At 48.1% G+C, this 20722-nt stretch overlaps 1 protein-coding gene across 1 annotated transcript in view; it reads left to right on the top strand.

Annotated features, from left to right (window-relative positions):
- LOC109869689 (plexin-A2) overlaps positions 1-20722 on the top strand; it is a 306452-nt gene that overhangs the window by 247742 nt on the left and 37988 nt on the right. The window contains 6 exon segments of the mRNA XM_031803557.1: positions 1375-1468; positions 10712-10951; positions 11228-11371; positions 12085-12319; positions 17164-17306; positions 18996-19264. Of these exon segments, the coding sequence (XP_031659417.1) occupies positions 1375-1468; positions 10712-10951; positions 11228-11371; positions 12085-12319; positions 17164-17306; positions 18996-19264 (1125 nt within the window).

Below are 20722 nucleotides of genomic sequence, written 5' to 3'. Positions count from 1 at the left end.
ACCCCACCAGCACTGCTAGTTAACAGCAGGAGTTGGCTTGGGTGAGTCAGTGTTAGATAGTGCAGAGCTGTAGTCAGACAAAAGACCAGACGTGCCGGTGGTAGGGATCGCCTCGCTGCAGCATCTCCCAGGCAGACAGGATTTGTAATTAAAGAGAGCGATGATGAGGGCTAAGTGAGAGTGAGAGAGAGAGACTGCAAACATGTGGCAGAGGCGTGAGTGTGGAGCAGATGGCCGCCGAGATGGAGTTGAGTCCGGAAGAGAAGACAGAGCAGCGTGTCTTCCATCACTCTCTCCGCTGAGAGACCGGGAGAAGAGGGGAGGTGCACTGCTTTGTTTTGTCAAAACCTATTCTGTCTTTTCTGAAGCGTGAGCCGCACCCCATGCCTTCTCTCAGGCCTGGGGATCAAACGGGCTGCCAGGGTGCAGTCCACATAAACACAACCCAGGAATGCGTGGCTGAGATCAACAGGAAGGGAGGAGATAGATGCGCGTTATACATTAGATGCAACACACAAGTATATTTTACCTGGCCCACACCCTGTTACACCCTAGCTTCACTCCTCCTTGTACTCCCGATTGGATGGATCGGTTAGGGGCTGCGTGCTCATTGGGCGTTTTGTTCTGTGGACCTCAGATGAACTCTTGTTTTACCACTGAGATCCGCTAGACTGTAGGTGATGAAACTGCAGCAGCACCACGCACACAAAGATTCTGGTGACTCTTTGACTTTCTGTCTAGGTGATGCTCAACTAGTGCTCCCAGCAGCCCTGGCTAGCCTGCTCACGAATATAACCCCCAGTGCTTCAGCTCAGCCGCAGTAACAGTCCCGATCACGATAACAGTCCTACCAGTAGAGAGAAGACCCCTGCTCCTGTCCTGCCCGTCTGTGTTGTTTAGGTCAGCACAGGCTTTGTTGTGTGTTGTCTATTATCTGTCGAGCCACGTACCTACGACCGCTGCATACTAACTAGCGACCACGGCTAGCTAAAAGCCTTCGGTGGTTGAAAGCCGAGCAACTCCACTGTGTTTGATTACAGTTCTAGTGAAATCAGTTAAAAGCATCTTTAATCATTTATTTACCTCAAAAGCCTATTATCTTCTGAAAACGCCTTGTCAAAGAACAAGTTAGTTTGAAGATTTCTTATTTATCTGAGGTTGTGCAGGGAAGGAAGTTTTGCAGAGAAGGTCTTGTTGTTGGCTGGTGTGTTTGTTTGTAAAACTTCTCTCTCTCTCGCTCTCTGTGTGTGTGTGTGCGTGCGTGTGTGTGTGTGTGTGCGTGCGTGTGTGTGTATGTGTGCGTACGTGTGTGTGTGTGTGCGTGCGTGTGTGTGTGCTTGTGTGCGTGTGTGCGTGCGTGCGTGTGTGAAACAGCGGCCACACTCCTCTGATGGTGACAGGAACTCATCTGGATGTTGTGCAGGAGCCCAGGATGCGCGTCAAGTACGGCGGCCGCGAGTCTGTTAACGTGAGTAGTAACACGCACACACACACACACACACACACACACACACACACACACACACACTAGGCCAGATGATGCTGGGGATGAGTAGTACAACACACTCTCTTGGTCTCGACGATGTTGGGAATATAAAGTCCTGCTAACTCCCATCTCCCTCTACTTCCTACAACCTCCCCATGACCCATGTCTCACATCTCCCTTAACTCTAACTAGCCTCCTTAAATAAGGGAGTAGTTGGAGAGTGGTTCACATGCAGTATTTAATTAGACCGTTTTGCCACCGACAGGCTCCCGTCACCATGGCCAGTCAGTCAGGGCCTCAGCTATACACAGTCCGGCTCTACTGTACGCTAACCTGCTCTACCCCACTTAGACGTGTTGTCTATTCAGAGGACTCAGCCTGAATGTTAAGTCTCACACAGGGGGGGGGGGGGGGGGGGGGGCTGAAAGGTTGGAACTTAGTGGGGTGGAGGGGCTAAGCAGGATGGAGGGCTTGGAAGGCTGGGGGGAGACCGGGGGGGGCTGGTCCGTTCCTAATGGCTTCCATTAGAAGATGAAGTGCTGTCAGAAGACATTGGTCAGCATAAAGGGCCCTTCTCTGTATAATCAGGGGCAGGCGGGCGGGACGGAGGAATCGTTACAAATTGCATTTACTCTCCATTCCTGGGGGTCCATGTTTAATTAAGGGATTTTTCCACCGCTACGGTCGGTGGGTAGGGGTGAAGGTTGGGGAGGGCAAAGGGGTGGGGGGGGAGAGGTAGTGCGGAACAAGTGCTTCATGCCAGGAAATACTGTCAATCATAAAGACATATTGTATACGTACACACACACTGTAGTCAGATGCCTACTGCACACTCACTCACTCACACACACACAGGCAGGCACACACACTCTATGACCGTGCTCTGAAGTCTTCCTCTTTGACTGAAACGGCTTCTACGTGACTGATATCCCACTTCACCAGAACACTGCTCTGTGCGTCTCAGATCATCATTTTCGAGAACATTTGAACAGATTTTCTCCAAGGTGGCGTCTCCTTACCTTCTGCATTCACAACCCCCCCCCCAGCAGGACAGAGTGTTCTGCACTAAAGTGGTTCTGAGGGGTCCTGAGGTTTCTTCATGATTACTCCAGTAGCCTACATCAAAACTGTAACCTAGTCCTTTGTTCTATTACATGTGTCCATGTACACAGTTACCCCATCAGACCCTTTTTATACGAAGAAACCCAGCCATTTTGGGTCTGACGACAGACAGTCTCGCTGCTTTATTCACACAAAGAGAGAACTGGGTCAGATCAGAAAGAATTCTTGGAAACCTCTGAGCTGAAATAGGATTTGACTTGTGTGTGGGTGCTGTCTGGTGCGTCAGTCAGGAGCAGGCAGAATGCTTTGAGAGCTCTGCGGCTTTCTCCTTTAAAGTGCAGTCCCCCCCCCCCCCCCCACACACACACACACACACCTACCGAGCTCCTCTCACAGACACCCGGCTCCTCTTTGATTCCCTCGCTCCAGAAGAGGGGAAGGGAAGAAGCCGCCATGTGAATTTTTGTTAACTGCTGAGGTTACAATTACGTATCTCTTCATCCCTCCCTTTCGTATTTGTCGCGGGGGGAAAGGCAGAAAGCCGTGCAATCAGGGCCCAGCCGAGAGAGGGCCTGTCATGTCAGCCTTCGAAGTGTCACTTGCCTTCCACTAAATTGCCTCTCTCGTCTCCCTTCTTCCATCCTTCCCTCTCGTCACCTGCACACGATTCTTCACAAAGGAGAAGGCACAGAAAGGGAGACAATTTTCTTTGACACGCTCTGTACCTGTCACTGGTTCACAATTGAAACATTAATCATTGTCCCTGATTAAAGCTAAAAGGTGTATTTTTCCCCTCATAGACCCACCCTCCCATTTCCTCCAAGAGAATTTCACATGCCACATTTTACCCCCATTAAGAAGTCTGCCTGGCTGATGTGATGTCATCATGAGATAGATAGAGGTTATCTCCCAAATGGCACCCTATTCCCTACATGTTGCACTACTTTCAACCAGAGCCCAATGGCACTGGTCAAAAGTAGTGTGTTTACATAGGGGGATAGGGTTGCATTTGGGACACAGCCAGACTGTCAGAAGTGGAAGCGATCAACAGCAATTTGAGCTGATCAGAGAGAGAGAGAGAGCGCCCTACTCTTCACTAGGTCTATCAAGCAGCACAGCACTTACAGTCCTTATGCAATCAGACCTTTCTCTTTAGAGTATTGTCCTACTAGGAAACTGTATAAAAGACCTCACCCCAAGAGACATACAATGAACACTCAGATAGACTGACGTGATGAGCAGATGCATAGAAGGAATAGATGGTGAGACTCCACTATAGATACATCTTGCTCCCTCTCTCTACCTCAAGGTAAAGGCATGGTTAATAAGACAGGCTTTCCTCCTCTGTCTCTTTTCACCGTCTTCCAGTCTTCTCAGGTTCTTTCACCCTCATCCACTACAGCTGCACCATCCCTCTCCTCCTCTCTAAACTCCACACCCATCACTCCCCTCCTCTCTCCAGTCTCCATCCATCCCTCCCCTCCTCTCTAAACTCTCCATCCATCCCTCTCCTCCTCTCTAAACTATACATCCATCCCTCCCCTCCTCTCTCCAGTCTCCATCCATCCCTCACCTCCTCTCTAAACTCTCCATCCATCCATCACCTCCTCTCTAAACTCTCCATCCATCCCTCCCCTCCTCTCTCTAGTCTCCATCCATCCCTCCTCTCTAAACTCTACATCCATCCCTCCCCTCCTCTCTCCAGTCTCCATCCATCCCTCCCCTCCTCTCTAAACTCTCCATCCATCCATCACCTCCTCTCTAAACTCTCCATCCATCCCTCCCCTCCTCTCTCTAGTCTCCATCCATCCCTCCTCTCTAAACTCTACATCCATCCCTCCCCTCCTCTCTCCAGTCTCCATCCATCCCTCCCCTCCTCTCTAAACTCTACATCCATCCCTCACCTCCTCTCTAAACTCTCCATCCATCCCTCCCCTCCTCTCTCCAGTCTCTATCCATCCCTTTCCTCCTCTCTAAACTCTCCATCCATCCCTCCCCTCCTCTCTAAGCTCTACATCCATCCCTCTCCTCCTCTCTCCAGTCTCCATTCATCCCTCCCCTCCTCTCTAAACTCTCCATCCATCCCTCCCCTCCTCTCTCCAGTCTCCAGCCATCCCTCCCCTCCTCTCTAAACTCTACATCCATCCCTCCCCTCCTCTCTCCAGTCTCCATCCATCCCTCCCCTCCTCTCTAAACTCTACATCCATCCCTCCCCTCCTCTCTGCAGTCTCCATTCATCCCTCTCCTCCTCTCTAAACTCTACATCCATCCCTCCCCTCCTCTCTAAACTCTACATCCACCCCTCCCCTCCTCTCTCTAGTCTCCATTCATCCCTCTCCTCTTCTCTAAACTCTACATCCATCCCTCCCCTTCTCTCTCCAGTCTCCATCCATCCCTCCCCTCCTCTCAAAACTCTACATACATCCCTCTCCTCCTCTCTAAACTCTACATCCATCCCTCCCCTCCTCTCTAAACTCTACATCCATCCCTCCCCTCCTCTCTAAACTCTACATCCATCCCTCTGCTCCTCTCTCCAGTCTCCATTCATCCCTCTCCTCCTCTCTAAACTCTACATCCATCCCTCCCCTCCTCTCTAAACTCTCCATCCATCCCTCCCCTCCTCTCTCCAGTCTCCATCCATCCCTCCCCACCTCTCTAAACTCTACATCCATCCCTCTCCTCCTCTCTAAACTCTCCATCCATCCCTCTCGTCCTCTCTAAACTCTCCATCCATCCCTCTCGTCCTCTCTAAACTCTACATCCATCCCTCACCTCCTCTCTAATCTCTCCATCCATCCCTCCCCTCCTCTCTCCAGTCTCCATCCATCCCTCCCCACCTCTCTACTCTCCATCCATCCCTTACCTCCTCTCTAAACTCTCCATCCATCCCTCCCCTCCTCTCTAAACTCTCCATCATCCCTCTCCTCCTCTCTAAACTCTCCATCCATCCCTCCCCTCCTCTCTAAACTCTCTATCCATCCCTTTCCTCCTCTCTAAACTCTCCATCCATCCCTCCCCTCCTCTCTAAACTCTCCATCCATCCCTCTCCTCCTCTCTAAACTCTCTATCCATCCCTCCCCTCCTCTCTCCAGTCTCCATCCATCCCTCACCTCCTCTATAAACTCTCCATCCATCTCTCCCCTCCTCTCTCCAGTCTCCATCCATCCCTCCTCTCTCCAGTCTCCATCCATCCCTCTCCTCCTCTCTAAACTCTACACCCATCTCTCCCCTCCTCTCTCCAGTCTCCATCCATCCCTCCCCTCCACTTGAAACTCTCCATCATCCCTCCTCTCTAAACTCTGAATGTTCTACTCTCCTGGCCACCTTCCCAATACACGGTTATATTGACTGTGGAACAACGCAGGGCATTATTCATCGCTAGGCTACACTAACAGCCTGGTCGCCCAGTGGATATTTCACAGCACCGTCCACTCTCATTTAGTATGAGATTATTTTTCACCTGTTCAGTATGGCACAGCTGCAATGTGTACATTCAGCACCATCACAACCTCCAGCTTGTACAAAACATTTCATCAGCTGTTGTCGTTCGTCTTGTTCCACGGCCGTCAGATGTGACTAATATGAGAGAGCTACTGCCAGCATTACCAGCTGGTGGAAACAAACAGGACATTGAAAGAAGTGGATGAAGTGTAGGAGTGATATCACTCATGGGCAAGAATATTGCTCACATAACCTTTGACCCTTGGCCTTTACAGAGCTGTCTCCTCTCTCCTACTCATGACCCCTGGAGCCTATTTCCTCCTGTCCTCCCGTCCCTCCTCTACTGCCTCCCTCTCACCAAGTCAGAGACCTGGCGTGTGGTGCCTGGGCTGAGTGGGCTGCTGCAGACTGCAGTAGATTCTCTTATAATGGATTCAGCCAGGGGGCCAGACTGTTCACGTTACAGCTGCTGCTGTACAACGCGCCTCTTCCATCACCATCCAGTGCCAGTCAGGGCAAAAATAATAGGAGGCAAGATTCCAATTATTTTATAGCTGTTGACCTGGAGCACCTGTATACTGGATGAGGAACGGGATGAAGACTAAGGACAGATAGCTAAGACTGTACAGGATTTGTGGAAAAGGCATGTTTCATAATAGATCTGATTGCATTGAATTGAAATGTGTCTGGTTGGAGTAGAATACCTGAAGCTTTTCCAAGCTGGTGGTTGACAGAATAACTATTCCTACAGTGGAATAATTGACAGCGTATGATATCCCTGCCCGGCGTGGGACTCAGATGCCACTATTCCCCCCTTCACAACCCTGATCACTTACCATATGCACGGAGTGTACAAAACATTAAGGACACCTGCTCTTTCCATGACACAGACTGACCAGGTGAATCCAGGCGAAAGCTACGATCCCTTATTGATGTCACTTCAATTAGTGAATGGGAGAAGACGGGTTAAATAAGGATGTTTAAACCTTGAGACAAAGGATTGTGTGTGTGTGTGCCATTCACAGGCTGAAGGGGCAAAACAGAAAGATTGAAGTGCCCTTCGAATGGGGTATGGTAGTAGGTGCCGGGAGGTGCGCAACTCGATGTTAGGAAGGTGTTCTTAATGTTTTGTAGACTCAGTGTAGCAGCACCAAGCTCAGTGACATATTCAGACTGTGACCTCTTTAGATCAACACACTCCGAAGAAACGATTCAGGAAGGGAGGGAAGAGAAGGAACAATTGAGTCCCCCCACCCTCACACACACACACACACACACACACACACACACACACACACGCACAGAGAGTGTGTGTTGAACACATGCAGCATCCATCCAGCCACTCCAGCTCTGAACAGATGGTAGTGGGAGCCATAGTAGTTGACTTGCATATACATCGCTGTTCGGTTCCAACCAAGACAGAGACAGACAGGCAGGAAGGGAAAGATGCTGTGGTAGCATATGTGCCTGTCTGTATCACGTCACTGTTTATAGCATGGAAATAACAGCGACATGGAACTTTTGTGAGACGGTCTCTGAAATTATTGGCGTTAAGCCAGCGCAATTGTCAAACCCACACCCGTTTGCATTTTCTACCTGTTAAATCCGGCGCTCTTCTTTTTTAAATTCTTAGCGCCAGGATCAGTCATTTACCTGTCTTGTGCTGAGGTGGGAAGGGTGGCGATGTCTGAGGTGTGTCCTTAAAAACGTGCGCCAAAGTGCCAATTTCAGAATGCGCTGGTGGGGATATTTAAGACCAACCGAAAGCTGGTTTTAAAGGTAACGCGGTTGGTTATGGCTTAACAACGGAAGCGCAGCTTTTCCACCAGTGACTTACAGTGCCCATGGAACAAGAGAGATGTGCTTTTTGTGCCGTAAACCTCGTATTTAGAAACATTTTTCAAAAACATGTTTGTTTTTTCTCATTTCGTTTCATTTGATTAAAAAACCTTTTTTGTTGTCCTGCCCAATGCATTCGCTAAGCAGTCAAGACTATCAATAAAGGGTTTAGCTCGTGAAACCGGTTTGAATTTGGTTTTTATCACCTAAGCTTTATTAAAAGGTCAAGTTTGACAGCAGCAAAACAGTGAGTCTACATCCCCTTTTCATCTATGTAGGCTATTACATTCTTTTAGCCAGCTGCCGTTATTACAGTGGATGTGAGTAAAAACAACTCTTCATGTAGGCTATATGGACATCATGGAACGAGAGATGAGGTAATCCGATGACACTCACATTCCGAAACATTTTACTTCCTCTAACAATTGCTTGTTTTCCGTTTCATTTGATTAAAAAACAAGTCCGTATAGGCGACCCTTACCCTATTATAGAGAAAGCTGGTTCAACAGCAATGTGTCTGCTGTCTTTCTCATCGTGGCCATGCATTAGCCAAGTAGCCTATCCACAAATCGTTTCTAGATGTCTACTCCTGAGGTTTATGCACCATTCACAATTCACGTGGGCCTACTGTATCAGCGGGGTATACTCCTTTCGGCTTTTCAAAGAGCGCCTCTTGTTCGGTTATCAAAGACGTGCTCCTTCAATCGTATTTAATTATTCAGTCCTATAATGCAGTATCAATGGTAGGCCAAGGCTACATCTTGGTTATTGAGAGTGCGCCTTACGCATTCAATACCATCTAGTATTTATTTTTTTTTGATGAGAAGTGCGATGCGTAAAGGCCTATACCCGGTGAAGCGTTTATGACGATGTTGACTGACAACACTCCAAACGTATTCAACACCCACTGCATGTTTTTGTTCCTTCTTCTGTTGCCATCACTCGTCACCGGGCCCCAAGCCGAATTGGAGTTGACGACAACGACAATAACCGACAGAACTTTAGACAAACCCATTGCGCCTTGATTTTCGGATGAGTGGCCACCTCCCTCGTTTCACCTGCAACTTGTTTATTCATCAAAACCCAGCCCTTTCGCGGCACCGCCAGCTACTACGCTCATACCGGCTGTGGAGATATGTCTGACACACACAGGGACCGAGAGCTCTACCGCCAGCGCTTAGATGTACCACTGTGTTTAGGTTTGTTCAAATAGAGCCCTCAGAAAATCTAGCTAAAGAAATACTTATTGGCAGGAATCTTTCAAGTGAATAAGTACATACATTCACCAATAGCTTTTGATAATCATAGCCAGCACAAGATCAGACTCCACTAGACAGTATGTATTTCCCACGGTATTTTCTCTCTAACTCTCATCTAAGCTCTCTCTGTAACATACAGTATAATGGGATTACAGTAGTAGATGCTTGGAGAAAGTGGGTCAGCAGAGCAACAGAGTTGTATCCGTTTTTAAAAGGGCTTAGCCTCTCTCTCTCTCTCTCTCCCTCCCTCTCTTTCGTATTCCGGTTCTCACTAACATGCAAACTCCATTTTCGATGTCACTACACTACAGGAGTCGCATGGGATCATTTAGGCCTCGCGGTGTGGGCCAACACAAAGACACCGAGCCCAACCGCTGCTAAAAGCTGTACTGTGCGAACCGTGTTTGGGTTAGCTCAGTTTCTTCTCTGGGAGCAGAGCTGCCTCCCTGCTGAACCCAACCCAACGCTCCACAGACCTCCAGCAGCACCAGTCCAAAGACTATGTTACCATGCAACTAGCTACTTGATAATGCAGCCGCGTATGCCTTCCTGCACGGAGAAAGACCATTGTACGCTGTAGTTGTACTCTGTGGTTGACTTCTGTAGTTCCACCTCAAAGAGCATGGCTTGAGTAGCTAAGACAATTCCCCCTGCTGCACACTTAGGCTGTGCACTGCCTTAGAAAAGACTGTGTCTGCATTGCTTAGCTTTTTCTTCCTGCCAAATGCAATAGATGGTGGGACCAAGTTTGTACGAGATGAGTTCTTATCGATCGCTGGTCCCCCCCCCCCCCCCCCCCCCCCCCCCCCCCGGGTCTAGACTAGAGCAGAGGACAACAGGTAAGAGGCATGGTACTTTGCTGGCGCTGTGAAGCTTTGAAGATATTTAGCTCTAATTAAGTTTCTCCTCTGAGAGAGATAGAGAGAGAGAAGGGGGGGGGGGGGGGGGGGTGTAAAAGGCTCCCAGCAGCAGGAGTGCAGCACAGTAATCAATCAGGTTCCTCTACTGTTAGTGATAGTGCTGCAGGTCCTACCCTCGTTCCCTCACAGGGAAAATGGCCACTCCTGGGCATACAGGCAGGGAGGAGTGTTGTTCACCTCAACATGCCAGACTAGGATCTGTGACCAGTAGAGTGGGGGATATCCCCAGTGCCCCCAATGTCCTGTGTCGACGGACACACTTCATCATCTCACTGTTCTCAGTTTTAGGCTCCATCAGCACCACTGGAGGAGAGATCTGAAAAGTAGCGTGCTTGGTGTCAATATTATCAGCCTCAAGCTCTTAGCTCTGCCAGTGTGTGCTGTTGTATGAAGGGTAACATTCAATTAACAGCGGATTTTGGCATGGTATTACAGCAGGTGATTGTTGGGCTACATGTTATGAATCTACTCTTTCGGCTTTTGGGATGAAAAGAGTAGAGGCAGACGGATGAACTGTGCTGAACTGTCTCAGCTCATCCCGCTTGACTTGCTCTCGTCTCACATCTCATATTGGAAAGCTTCGGTTGTTAGAGCAGGATGGCTGGCTAGGGTGGATTGGTGGCCTGTTTCAGTCTTTTGGCGCATGAAGCATCTCAGAAGCTAATGTCTCTCTTTCCCTCCCTCTCTGCCCCTCCCCGTCTAAGGTGTGTAAGGTTCTGAACACCACCAGTATGAATTGCTTTGCTCCATCCCTGGTGGCAGAGTACCGTCCAGGCCTGGACACGGTCAAACACGCTGATGAGTTTGGGTTCATCTTCAACAACGTCCAGACTCTGCTAGTCTATAACAAAACCATCTTCCTCTACTACCCCAACCCATACTTTGAACCTCTCAGCACCAATGGAGTCCTGGAACAGAAGCCCGGCTCGCCCATCATTCTCAAGGTACGGCAGAAGGACGTGGGATCGTCATCAGTCAATCAATCAAAAATTATCCATAAAAGTATTTTTACAGGGCCTTTACAGTAACTCGCCTAGATTTTAGAAACCAAAAGAGGGTTTAGGGGACTTGACAGCTACCATTAAACTGCAGTCATGCCTGAGGTATAAACATCTTAGTATGACAATGTGTTCTACGTTATAAATGTATCATAACTGCTGTATCATAACAAACAAGACATTATTTTAAGATGACTTGAGGTTTCAATAATCCCCCCACAGGGCAGAAACCTGGTGCCTCATGCCTCAGGGGGGGTGAAGCTCAACTACACTGTGTTGATCGGGGAGACCCCCTGCTCTGTCACCGTGTCTGAGACCCAGCTGCTGTGTGAGCCCCCTAACCTCACGGGCCAGTACAAAGTCATGGTACGTCAATCATGTCTGTCCAAACACACACACACGTGCGCGCGCGCACTGACACACACACACAGCGGTTTGGACACACACACCCTCTTCCTGTCTCTCTGTGTGTCGGAGTGTCTACGTAGTTTCATTTCCGTTGACGTTTGACCTGTGAACTCCATTATTCTGGCACGTTCGTGGTTGTTCTTTCAGGTCAAAGTGAGGGCAGTGTTACTGGGCTCTAGCCGTCAAAACGTTCTGTTAGAATCCACCACAATTATTTCTACCAGTCTGCTCACTTATTGAGTGGAAGTCCCCAGAACTCCACTCTTCACTGTCCTCGATGACGGGGTGTGTTGGTGTGTCTGTGTGTGTGTGTGTGTCTGTCTATGCACACTGTGTCTGTGTGTGTGTGTCTATGCACACTGTGTCTGTGCGCTGGATGGGTTTATTTAACTGAATCTAATGTGTGTGCCTGCATGCCTGTGTGTGTGCGTTTGAACGTGTGTGTTTCTCTGTGTGTGCGTGTGTTTGAATGCGTGTGTTTCTCTGTTTGAATGTGTGTGTTTCTCTCTGTGTGTGTGTGTGTGTGTGGTGTGTGTGTGTGTGTGTGTGTGTGTTTGAATGCGTGTGTTTCTCTGTGTGTGTGTGTGTTTGAATGCGTGTGTTTCTGTGTGTGTGTGTGTGTGTGTTTGAATACGTGTGTTTCTCTGTGTGTGTGTGTGTGTGATATTCAGGTGCAGGTAGGTGGTCTCCATGTGTCTCCGGGGTCAGTAAACATCCTGTCAGACAGCCTGCTCACCCTCCCCGCCATCGTCAGCATTGCCGCCGGTGGAGGCCTTCTCCTCATCATCGTCATCCTCGTCCTCATCGCGTACAAACGCAAGTCGCGGGAGAATGACCTCACCCTGAAGCGCCTGCAGATGCAGATGGACAACCTGGAGTCCCGGGTCGCCCTGGAGTGCAAGGAAGGTGGGTAACACATTATTTAGACAGTCCATCTGCAGACTCTAGCAGTGCCATTGATATGCATCAATGAGTTTATTCAACAAATCAACCATAGACTATTAGTTGCAACTCTCACAAACTATCGTATCGAGTACAGAAGGGTCGGTGGAGCCCAGAGACAACAAAGTAACGTGATTACATTGGAAACTGAAATCAAAATGTCTGTGACGAGTACGACAATTACGTTTGGTCCTCTTCTGCTCTACGGAGCCGTTTCTGAGACACTTTGATTGCGGTCTCCTAGAAGGGCTAATGACTGAGCTATGCAGGCTGAGTTCACGGGTTAAATGACGACAGTGAGAGTGCATTGACTCACATGAAAGACACAAATGGGTATTTCCGCGTAGTAAGTCAATTACTGGTGCTGTGTGCTGCATAGCGTAATATAAGGTATTGTGAATCAGGGGTCAGTGAGTCAGGTTTTGTCTGGCACACAGTCGCTGCTACTTTAGTTTGCTCTGTGTGTGTGACCCCGATCGTGGCACACTAGATGCACATGGTGCTTGTCTATTGTTCACACACACTGACTCGTTCACTTACACACACACACACACAAACACACTGATAAACACAACGTTTTCCTGTGAACAGATCTGGAACGGCATATCATCTTTATTTCATGCTGGCATTTTCTGTATCATGGACGCACAGGAAGCATTGTGTGTGTGTGTGCGGCATGTGTGTTCTGGTCTGTGTGTGTTTGCACAGAGTTTGTTGTAAAGGCATGGCCTCATTTAAAATTGTATTAGTGCTGAACTCTGTCCTACACGCACGCACGCACACACACCCACACACACACGCGCCCATGCACACAGAAAAATGAGGATTCCTCAAGGGTTATTTGGGAAGGATGTGGAACCATTCAATGTGGAACCATACTGACTCAAATAACCCTTTGAGCCCTTCAATGGTTCTTTGCAGTTAAAAAACTGATTCTTTCCTCTTTTAGTGATAACTAAAATGTATGGCCGGTGGGTCATTCTAATATTTTGGGACGTGGTTTTCTCACAGCTCTTTTAGTGATAACTAAAATGTAGGGCCGGTGGGTCATTCTAATATTTTGGGGCGTGGTTTTCTCACAGCTCTTTTAGTGCAACCGGGAGTCATTCCAGTTGGTCTAATCTGTTGTGTTATGCTGTTAGATGTTACATATGACTATGGTCAGTGAAGGTGTCTTGTGAGAGACTCCCGTATAGCCTTGTGTCAATTGAGAACGGGTTGAATACGTCAGTAGTTCTCCATTCTCTCCTTGTGCTATGTATTCCCTGCCAGCCACCCTGAACACAGCTTTTACCACTCTGAATGTAGACTGTCCCAACATAAAGGATGTATAGAAGACGGGTTGATGTTTATTGTCATGAATCTGGCCCTGGAGGCAGAACTGAGCGATTTTTTTTTTCTTTTCCGCTGGGTGGATACAGCTGCAAAGTCAAAATGGTCTATATCGTAAAAATTCATGAACATTTTTTATCGGTTTTTGGTTTTAATTTAGGGTTGGGTTTAAAATGAAGTTTTATGACTTTGTGGCTGTGCCAGCTAGTGACCACTCTGCAGAGCTGCCTCTGAGGCAAGATTCATGGCAATAAATGCCAACCTACATATAGAAGGTGGGACATACAGAATAAATAGCATACTAGAATGGTACATCCTCCAAACACAGGAGGTTGGTGGCACTTTAATTGGGGAGGACAGGCCTGTGGTGATGGCTGGAGCGGTTTCCAGGTGTTTAATCCCATTCCATTCACTCCGTTCCAGCCATTATTATGAGCCGTCCTCCCCTCAGCAGCCTCCTCTGCCTCCAAATGTCATTGCCTCGTTAATCTGAGTTGTGTCAGGGCGGTGGCAGAGTAGAGGAGTTAATAGTGAGGTCCGCTCTATGTCTGTGGGGCTTTGGGCTGTTGTCAGGCCCAGCTGGGGGAGTGAGCAGAGCAGCACATGGCTGCATGGGGTTTACAGAGCTAAAGCCCTGGCTACAATCAGACACACAGGCCAGGAGACAGGCCGAGAGGTCATTTAAACCAGTAGCTGTGGCCAGGAGGAGCCTAGTGCCCCGAGGGTGGATTTAGAAGGGCTGCTAGGTACCTGGGTTCCACACCAGGGGTCTGAGTCTGAGCCCTGGGCTGGGGTAGCAGGGGGGCTGGGGGGGGTAGGTGGGAAATTTGGCTGTAGAGAGGCTAAGGGATCTCCCTCAGGGCAGTGCTGGACTCAGTCAGGATGGGGCCAATTATCCACCTCTCACCTGCAGCTGCTAACAGCAGGAGACCGACACACAGGAGCTCAGATACTGTATAGTACAGCCAATTTACTGGCCACCGGAAGGGATTGTGTGTGTGTGTTTGGGGGGGTTGTTATGTGTGTGATTTATGCATGTACAGTGGGGAGAACAAATATTTGATACACTGCCAATTCTGCAGGTTTTCCGACTTACAAAGCATGTAGAGGTCTGTAATTTTTATCATAGGTACACTTCAACTGTGAAAATCCAGAAAATCACATTGTATGATATTTAAGTAATTCATTTGCATTTTATTGCATGACATAAGTATTTGATACATCAGAAAAGCAGAACTTAATATTTGGTACAGAAACCTTTGTTTGCAATTACAGAGATCATACATTTCCTGTAGTTCTTGACCAGGCTTGCATACACTGCAGCAGGGATTTTGTCCCACTCCTCCATACAGACCTTCTCCAGATCCTTCAGGTTTCGGGGCTGTCGCTGGGCAATACAGACTTTCAGCTCCCTCCAAAGATGTTCTATTGGGTTCATGTCTGGAGACTGGCAAGGCCACTCCAGGACCTTGATATGCTTCTTACGGAGCCACTCCTTAGTTGCCCTGGCTGTGTGTTTTGGGTCGTTGTCATGCTGGAAGACCCAGCCACGACCCATCTTCAATGCTCTTACTGAGGGAAGGAGGTTGTTGGCCAAGATCTCGCGATACATGACCCCATCCATCCTCCCCTCAATATGGTGCAGTCGTCCTGTCCCCTTTGCAGAAAAGCATCCCCAAAGAATGATGTTTCCACCTCCATGCTTCATGGTTGGGATAGTGTTCTTGGGGTTGTACTCATCCTTCTTCCTCCAAACACGGCGAGTGGAGTTTAGACCAAAAAGCTCTATTTTTGTCTCATCAGACCACATGACCTTCTCCCATTCCTCCTCTGGATCATCCAGATGGTCATTGGCAAACTTCAGACGGGCCTGGACATGCGCTGGCCTGAGCAGGGGGACCTTGCGTGCGCTGCAGGATTTTAATCCATGACGGCATAGTGTGTTACTAATGGTTTTCTTTGAGACTGTGGTCCCAGCTCTCTTCAGGTCATTGACCAGGTCCTGCCGTGTAGTTCTGGGCTGATCCCTCACCTACCTCATAATCATTGATGCCCCACGAGGTGAGATCTTGCATGGAGCCCTTCTTCCATTTTCTAATAATTGCGCCAACAGTTGTTGCCTTCTCACCAAGCTGCTTGCCTATTGTCCTGTAGCCTATCCCAGCCTTGTGCAGGTCTACAATTTTAACCCTGATGTCCTTACACAGCTCTCTGGTCTTGGCCATTGTGGAGAGGTTGGACATTTTCACAAAAAACAGAAAAGCATTCAAATAAATAATTTACCTTTGAAGAACTTCGGATGTTTTCAATGAGGAGACTCTCAGTTAGATAGCAAATGTTCAGTTTTTCCAAAAATATTATTTGTTGCGGACAAATCGCTCTGTTTTGTTCATCACGTTTAGCTACGAAAAAAACCTGTACCCAGGAGTGTAATTATCCCCGCAGCTCATTAGCATAACACAACGTTAACTATTCATGAAAATCGCAAATGAAATGAATATGCTAGCTCTCAAGCTTAGCCTTTTGTTAACAACACTGTCATCTCAGATTGTGAAAATATGCTTCTCAACCATAGCAAAACAAGCATTTGTGTAACAGCTAGCGTAGCTAGCGTAGCATTTAGCGTTAGCATCAGCAGGCAACATTTTCACAAAAACCAGAAAAGCATTCAAATAAATCATTTACCTTTGAAGAACTTCGGATGTTTAATATGAGGAGACTTTCAGTTAGATAGCAAATGCTCAGTTTTTCCTGAAAGATTATTTGTTTAGGAGAAATCGCTCCGTTTGGTGCGTCACGTTTGGCTACCAAAAAAAACTGAAATTCAGTCATCAAAACGCCAAACTTTTTCCAAATTAACTCCATAATATCGACTGAAACACATATCTCTTCATGATATATCGTTCGTGGAAGCCTCCTCTCTCCTCTCAATCACTGGATGACTGCGTGCAGCTTGTAGATTACGCACCAATTTAGACAAAGGACACCGGGCGGACCCCTGGTACATGTAGTCTCTTATGGCCAATCTTCCAATGATATGCCTACAAATACGTCACAATGCTGCAGACACCTTGGAGAAACGACAGAAAGGGCATGCTCATTCCTGGCGCATTCACAGCCATATAAGGAGACAATGGAAAACAGAGCCTCAAAAATTCTGCTCATTTCCTGTTTGAAGTTTCATCTTGGTTTCGCCTGTAGCATGAGTTCTGTGGCACTCACAGATAATATCTTTGCAGTTTTGGAAACGTCAGAGTGTTTTTTCTTTCCAAAGCTGCCAATTATATGCATAGTCGAGCATCTTTTCCTGACAAAATATTGCGCTTAAAACGGGCACGTTTTTTTATCCATAAATTAATAGAGCGCCCCCTATATCCAAGAAGTTAAAGAAAAACTAACAGGTCTGTGAGATCAGTTGATCAGTTGATCTATACTAACAGCCCTGCTCATGTCTGCTCTGTCTACCCCCCCACCAGCATTTGCTGAGCTGCAGACGGACATCAATGAGCTGACCAGTGATCTGGACAGAGCTGGTATCCCTCACCTGGACTACAGGACCTACGCCATGAGAGTCCTCTTCCCTGGCATCGAGGACCACCCTGTTCTCAGAGAACTGGAGGTACGGAGAGACTGGAGGGGGGAGAGGGAGAGAAAATGGAGAGCAGGGAATGGGAGAGTTTGAGACAGTTAAAGGGAGGGAGGGAGGAGAGTCCTCTTCCCTGGCATCGAGGACCACCCTGTTCTCAGAGAACTGGAGGTACGGAGAGACTGGAGGGGGGAGAGGGAGAGAAAATGGAGAGGGGGGAATGGGAGTGTTTGAGAGAGTTAAAGAGAGGGAGGGAGAGAGGGAGGGAGGGTGAGTGAGTGAGTGGAATTGAGAATTGATGAAGAAGTGAAAAAGGGAGAGGGAAGAGAGAGAGAGGGGAAATGGTAAGAGCTTCAACATCACTCCCCTGCGGCATGCCCTCCATAAGCACCACAGTGCCCAGAGGGAGACTGATACCAGTATGCAGCTCTGCCTCTCTGCCCTTTGGCCTCACACACACACACACACACACACACACACACAGACAAATACACACACACACACCAGCACCACACACACACATAGGTCCCAGTACAGGGTCCCAGCACACTCTATTTCACCCACCAGCAGCTCCTTCATCGGGAGTAATGACGTGGGTAATGTCCTGTTCACTGGCGGCCATGGGACCCACCTCCTCTACTGGGGATAAACTGACTGGAGCACACTCAATACCCTCACTCTGACTGGAACACACTCAATATCCTCACTCTGACTGGAACACACTCAATACCCTCACTCTGACTGGAACACACTCAATATCCTCACTCTGACTGGAACACACTCAATACCCTCACTCTGACTGGAGCACACTCAATACACTCACTCTGACTGGAACACACTCAATATCCTCACTCTGACTGGAACACACTCAATACCCTCACTCTGACTGGAACACACTCAATATCCTCACTCTGACTGGAACACACTCAATACCCTCACTCTGATTGGAATACACTCAATACCCTCACTCTGACTGGAACACACTCAATATCCTCACTCTGACTGGAACACACTCAATATCCTCACTCTGACTGGAACACACTCAATACCCTCACTCTGACTGGAACACACTCAATATCCTCACTCTGACTGGAACACACTCAATACCCTCACTCTGACTGGAACACACTCAACACACTCACTCTGACTGGAGCACACTCAATACCCTCACTCTGACTGGAACACACTCAATATCCTCACTCTGACTGGAACACACTCAATACCCTCACTCTGACTGGAACACACTCAATACCCTCACTCTGACTGGAACACACTCAATACCCTCACTCTGACTGGAACACACTCAATACCCTCACTCTGACTGGAACACACTCAATACACTCACTCTGACTGGAACACACTCAATACACTCACTCTGACTGGAACACACTCAATACCCTCACTCTGACTGGAACACACTCAATGCACTCACTCTGACTGGAACACACTCAATACCCTCACTCTGACTGGAACACGCTGGGCTTCGTCATAACTGCAGGAGAGTAGAGAGTGAGTTTGAGTTGCTGGACACGTTGACTTTATAAGGGACACAGAGACCTCATTCAGGGCAGAAGGTCCAATAGGGACGAAGTATACACTGTAGCAGTTATGACAAGCATTTTCCAATGGGAATGCGTGTGAGCGTGTTTATCAACCTCTCGATGTCGTGGGTGTGGTACAGTGTGTATTAACCCTCTGTGTCCCGGCCTGGTCTGTGTGCAGGTGTCGGGTAACGGTCAGCTGAGCACAGAGAAGGCTCTGAAGCTCTTCGCTCAGCTCATCAACAACAAGGTGTTCCTGCTGACCTTCATCAGGACTCTGGAGCTCCAGCGCTCCTTCTCCATGCGCGACCGCGGCAACGTGGCGTCGCTCATCATGACGGCGCTGCAGGGCAAACTGGAGTACGCCACCGACGTGCTCAAACACCTGCTCTCTGACCTCATCGACAAGAACCTGGAGAGCAAGAACCACCCCAAGCTGCTGCTGCGTCGGTAGGAGACACACACACTGCTACACACACGCGCGCGCTCTAGGCACACATTACGCGTACACACACACATACTCACTCACACAACTGCTATGGGCATACTGGAAGGGGAAGAGATAGTGGAGGTTGAAAAGAATGGGAGGATGTTGATGAAATATGGATCCCTTAAGGAGGGGACCAGAATGGTGCATTCATCTACCAATTGTATTGATTCCATTCATCAAGATAATACGTACTTCATTTACAATGGCAAAGACATTCATTTGATCAACAATGACTTCTCTTGTGTAGAAATATCCTTTGAATTCTCAGCAAAGATGGGAAGAGAGTTGTACCAATTGAGGGTTTAATTTGGGTCTGTTTGCTACGGCAGGAAAATAACGGGAAATGTGAATTATTATGTGGATTATAATTAGTGGACGTTTTTTGAAGGGTTTGATACATTTTTCGTGAAGGAAAGTCAAATCTGGAATGTTAAAGTAGAAATTGCAAACTTCAGAAGCCTTTTTGAGCCTCAAATACACAACGTTTTACATTTCTTGCATTGCAGTAAAGTTCTTCTTCAACAGGGTGGTCCTTCCTTCATCTCTCTCTCCTTCCTTTATCTCTCTCTCTCCTTCGTTCATCTCCCTCTCTCCTTCCTTCATCTCCCTCTCTCCTTCCTTCATCTCCCTCTCTCCTTCCTTCATCTCTCTCTCTCCTTCCTTCATCTCTCTCTCTCCTTCCTTCATCTCTATCTCTCTTTCCTTCATCTCTCTCTCTCTCTTTCCTTCATCTCTCTCTCTCTCTTTCCTTCATCTCTCTCTCTCTCTTTCCTTCATCTCTCTCTCTCTCTTTCCTTCATCTCTCTCTCTCTCTTTCCTTCATCTCTCCCTCTCTCCTTCCTTCATCTCCCTTTCGCCTTCCTTCATCTCCCTCTCTCTCCTTCCTTCATCTCTTTCTCTCCTTCCTTCATCTCTTTCTCTCTCTTTCATCTCTCTCTCTCCTTCATTCATTCATCTCTCTCTCTCTCATTCCTTCATCTCTATCTCTCTCTCTCTCCTTCCTTCATCTCTCTCTCTCTCCTTCCTTCATCTCTCTCTCTCCTTCCTTCCTTCATCTCTCTCTCTCGTTCCTACATCTCTCTCTCTCGTCCTTCATCCTCTCCTCTCTTTCCTTCATCTCTCTCTCTTCCTTTCATCTCTCTCTCATCCTTCCTTTCTATCTCTCTCTCCTTCCTTCATCTCTCTCTCATCCCTTCCTATCATTCTCTCTCTCTCCTTCCTTCATCTCTCTTTCTCTCCTTCCTTCCTTCATCTCTCTCTCCTTCCTTCCTTCATCTCTCTCTCGCTCTCCTTCCTTCATATCTCTCTCGCTCTCCTTCCTTCATCTCTCCCTCGCTCTCCTTCCTTCATCGCTACTCGCTCAATCCTCCTTCATCTCTCCCTCCGCTCTCCTCCTCTCCTTCCTCATCCTCTCTCTC

The sequence above is a fragment of the Oncorhynchus kisutch genome, linkage group LG24 (genome assembly GCF_002021735.2).
Source record: "Oncorhynchus kisutch isolate 150728-3 linkage group LG24, Okis_V2, whole genome shotgun sequence".
Classification (NCBI taxonomy): Eukaryota; Metazoa; Chordata; class Actinopteri; order Salmoniformes; family Salmonidae; genus Oncorhynchus; species Oncorhynchus kisutch.
This window is presented reverse-complemented; position numbering and strand designations above follow the sequence as displayed.